The 2,948-nt window shown below is 40.5% G+C and overlaps 1 protein-coding gene across 3 annotated transcripts in view; it reads right to left on the bottom strand.

Annotated features, from left to right (window-relative positions):
* Insr (insulin receptor) overlaps positions 1-2,948 on the bottom strand; it is a 137,134-nt gene that overhangs the window by 53,533 nt on the left and 80,653 nt on the right. For all 3 annotated transcript variants that reach the window (XM_005371760.3, XM_005371761.3, XM_026778304.1), the window contains exon 4: positions 1,002-1,150. In XM_005371760.3, the coding sequence (XP_005371817.1) occupies positions 1,002-1,150 (149 nt within the window). The remainder of the gene's footprint in view (positions 1-1,001; positions 1,151-2,948) is intronic.

Raw genomic sequence — 2,948 nt, 5'->3', positions numbered from 1 at the left:
AAGAGCAGGCAATGCTCTTAACCACTGAGCCATCTCTCCAGCCCTATTTTATTTATTTGTTTATTTGTTTGTTTGTTTGTTTTTTTGAAACAAAGTCTCATGAAGTCCAAATTGGCCTCAAATTTACTATCTAACCAACGATACCCTTGAACTTCTGACTTTTGTGGCCTCACTCCCCCAGTGCTTCGATTTCACCAGTATGCCAATATGCCCTAGCGGCATAATACTGAGAACTAAACCCATGAATGCTACTTACTGACCTACAGCCCTATCCATACTAAAGTTCTTTCTTTGACATGGGGTCTCATGTAGTCTAGGCTGGCTTCAGACTCACACTGTAGCCAAGAGGAGCTTGAACTACTCCTACCTCCATCTCCTGAGTACTGGAATACCAAGTGTGAGCCAGCAGACTCAGTGCAGACTGGTAAGAATACAGATTCCTAGGGCCGTACAGATGGCCCAGCAGTACTTAAGAGAATCTGCTGCTCCTGCAGAGAACCTGGGTTCAGTACCCAGCACCCACACGGCAGTTCACAACCATCTGTAACTGCAGTGCCCACTTCTGGTTTTTGAGGACACCACAAACACATAGTACATACATGGAAAGAAAACACTCAAACACAAAAAATAAAAAGAATAGATTCCTGATGCAGACTGGAAAATAAGAATTCCTGGAAAACACAGAGCCAGGAACTTTTCGTTTCATATTTTAAGGCAACTCCTGCTATGAGTCTCCTACTTAGAGGGCCACTGAGGCATGTGTCACTTTGTTTGCTTGTTATGTTGTTTTGTTTCTTTAGATAGGATTATGTTACCCAGGCTGGTCTGAACTTTCTAGATTCAAGCAATCCTCCTGCCTCAGCCTCCTGAGAACCTGAGACCACAGGACCCAAGTGAATAAGGCCGTGAAAGTTGAGAGCGGAAAGTGTGGAATACCCTGGGCTCTGTGCTTCCCTGCTCACAGTGTACAGTAAGTGGGGGACCCTCCTAGGAGTACTCACTGCCTCCTCGAATGTTGATGATCAGGCTGCCATTGATGACAGTGCAGCCTCGGAGTTCCTGGGCAGATGTCACAGAGTCAATGGTCTTCTCGCCATCGAGGATTTGGCAGACCTTAGGGCAGGGTCCCAGACACGGGGTGCACATCAAGCTGAGAATGGAGCAGAGAAAGAGAAGCAAATCAATCGGGTGCATAGGGTTCCTTCACCCACTGTGTGGGATACAGCACAAAATGGCTACCACTTGCAAAATATTTGTTTACACTGTAAAGATGAAGCTTTGCCAAGGTGCCTTCTGATTGGTTTACTAAAGAGCTGAATGGCCAATAGCTAGGCAGGAGAGGTTAGGCGAGACTTCCAGAGACATAGAGGACTCTGAGAAGATAGAATGTATATTAGTATAAATGGGTTAGTTTAAGTAATAAGAGCTTCTTAAGAACAAGCCTAAGCTACAGGCTGAGCCTTCATAATTAATAAGAAGTCTCACATTATTCAGGAGCTATCTGGTGGGACAGAAAGACTCATTACAACCAGCTGCATGAAATGGTAATGAATAACATATAAAAGCAGACCTATTAGAACTACTGGTTCTCAACTTTCGAAATGTTGTGACCCTTTAATACACTTCCTCATCTTGTGGTGACCCACAACCATAAAATTATTTCATTGCTACTTCTTAACTGTAATTTTACTACTGTTATAAATCATAATATAAATATTTAACATGCAGGATATCTGATATGTGACACCGTCTCCCAAAGGCCATGGCCCATAGGTTGAGAAACATTGCTGTATTAGAATAAGACCTGAGTTTTCAATGAAGATTCTGAAGCCCAGAAGGGCCTAGACAGATGTTCTACAGATTTTAAAAGACCACAGAATACTATACCCAGGAAAACTATCAATCACCAGGGATGGAAAAAGAAGAACATTTCAAGATCAAACTAAAGTTAGGCAGTATTATCTATAAATCCAGCTCTTCAAGCACTCAAGCACTAGAAAGAATATGTCAACCTAAACAGACTAACAACCAAGAAAACACAAGGAATAAATAATACCAGACCAGCAAATCAAATAGGGAAGACACATTATAACAACAAAAGAGTAGGGATCAAGAAACACTGCTCATTCATAATTCTCAATGTAGATGACCTCAATTATCCAATAAAAAGACAAACACTAACAGAATGGATATGAAAACAGGATCCATTCTTCAGGTGCATCCAAGAAACACAACTCAACATCAAGGACAGACATCACTTCAGGATAAAAGGATGGAAAAAGATTCTAAGCAAATGGACCTCCATACCATACAGTATTTGAAATCTTAGCTAGAGCAATAAGACAACTAAAGGAGGTCCAAAGGAAGAATCAAGTATCTTTATTTACAGATGAAATGATAGTAGATTTATGTGACCTAAGAATTCTACAGGGAACTCCTACAGCTGTCAAACACTTAGCCTTCCTATATACAAATGACAAACGGACTGAAAAAGAAATCAGAGAAGCAATACCTTTCACAATAACCTAAAAATAAATAAATGAAATATATTGTTGTAGCTCTAACCAAGCAAGTGGAAAACATGTATAATAAAAACTTTAAGGTACTGAGGAAAAAAATTGAAGATGATATTAGAAAAGATCTCCCATGCTCGTGGATCAGCAAAATTAAGAGTAAAAAATAGCCATCCTACCAAAAGCAATCTACAGATTGAACACAATCCCCATCAAGATCCCAACACAATTCTTCACAGAAGTTGAAAGAACAATTTTCAGATTCATATGGAAATATACACACACAAAAACAGAATAATTGAACAATCCTGAATAATAAAAGACCTGCAGGACTACAAATTTTACTACAGATCTACAGTAATAAAAAAACACCATGGGCTGGGCGGTGGTGGCGCACGCCTTTAATCCCAGCACTCGGGAGGCAGAGGCAGGCGG

Source organism: Microtus ochrogaster, unplaced genomic scaffold (genome assembly GCF_000317375.1).
Source record: "Microtus ochrogaster isolate Prairie Vole_2 unplaced genomic scaffold, MicOch1.0 UNK125, whole genome shotgun sequence".
NCBI lineage: Eukaryota > Metazoa > Chordata > Mammalia > Rodentia > Cricetidae > Microtus > Microtus ochrogaster.
Note: the sequence above shows the minus strand (reverse complement) of the source record. Positions and strands in the feature narration are given on the sequence as shown.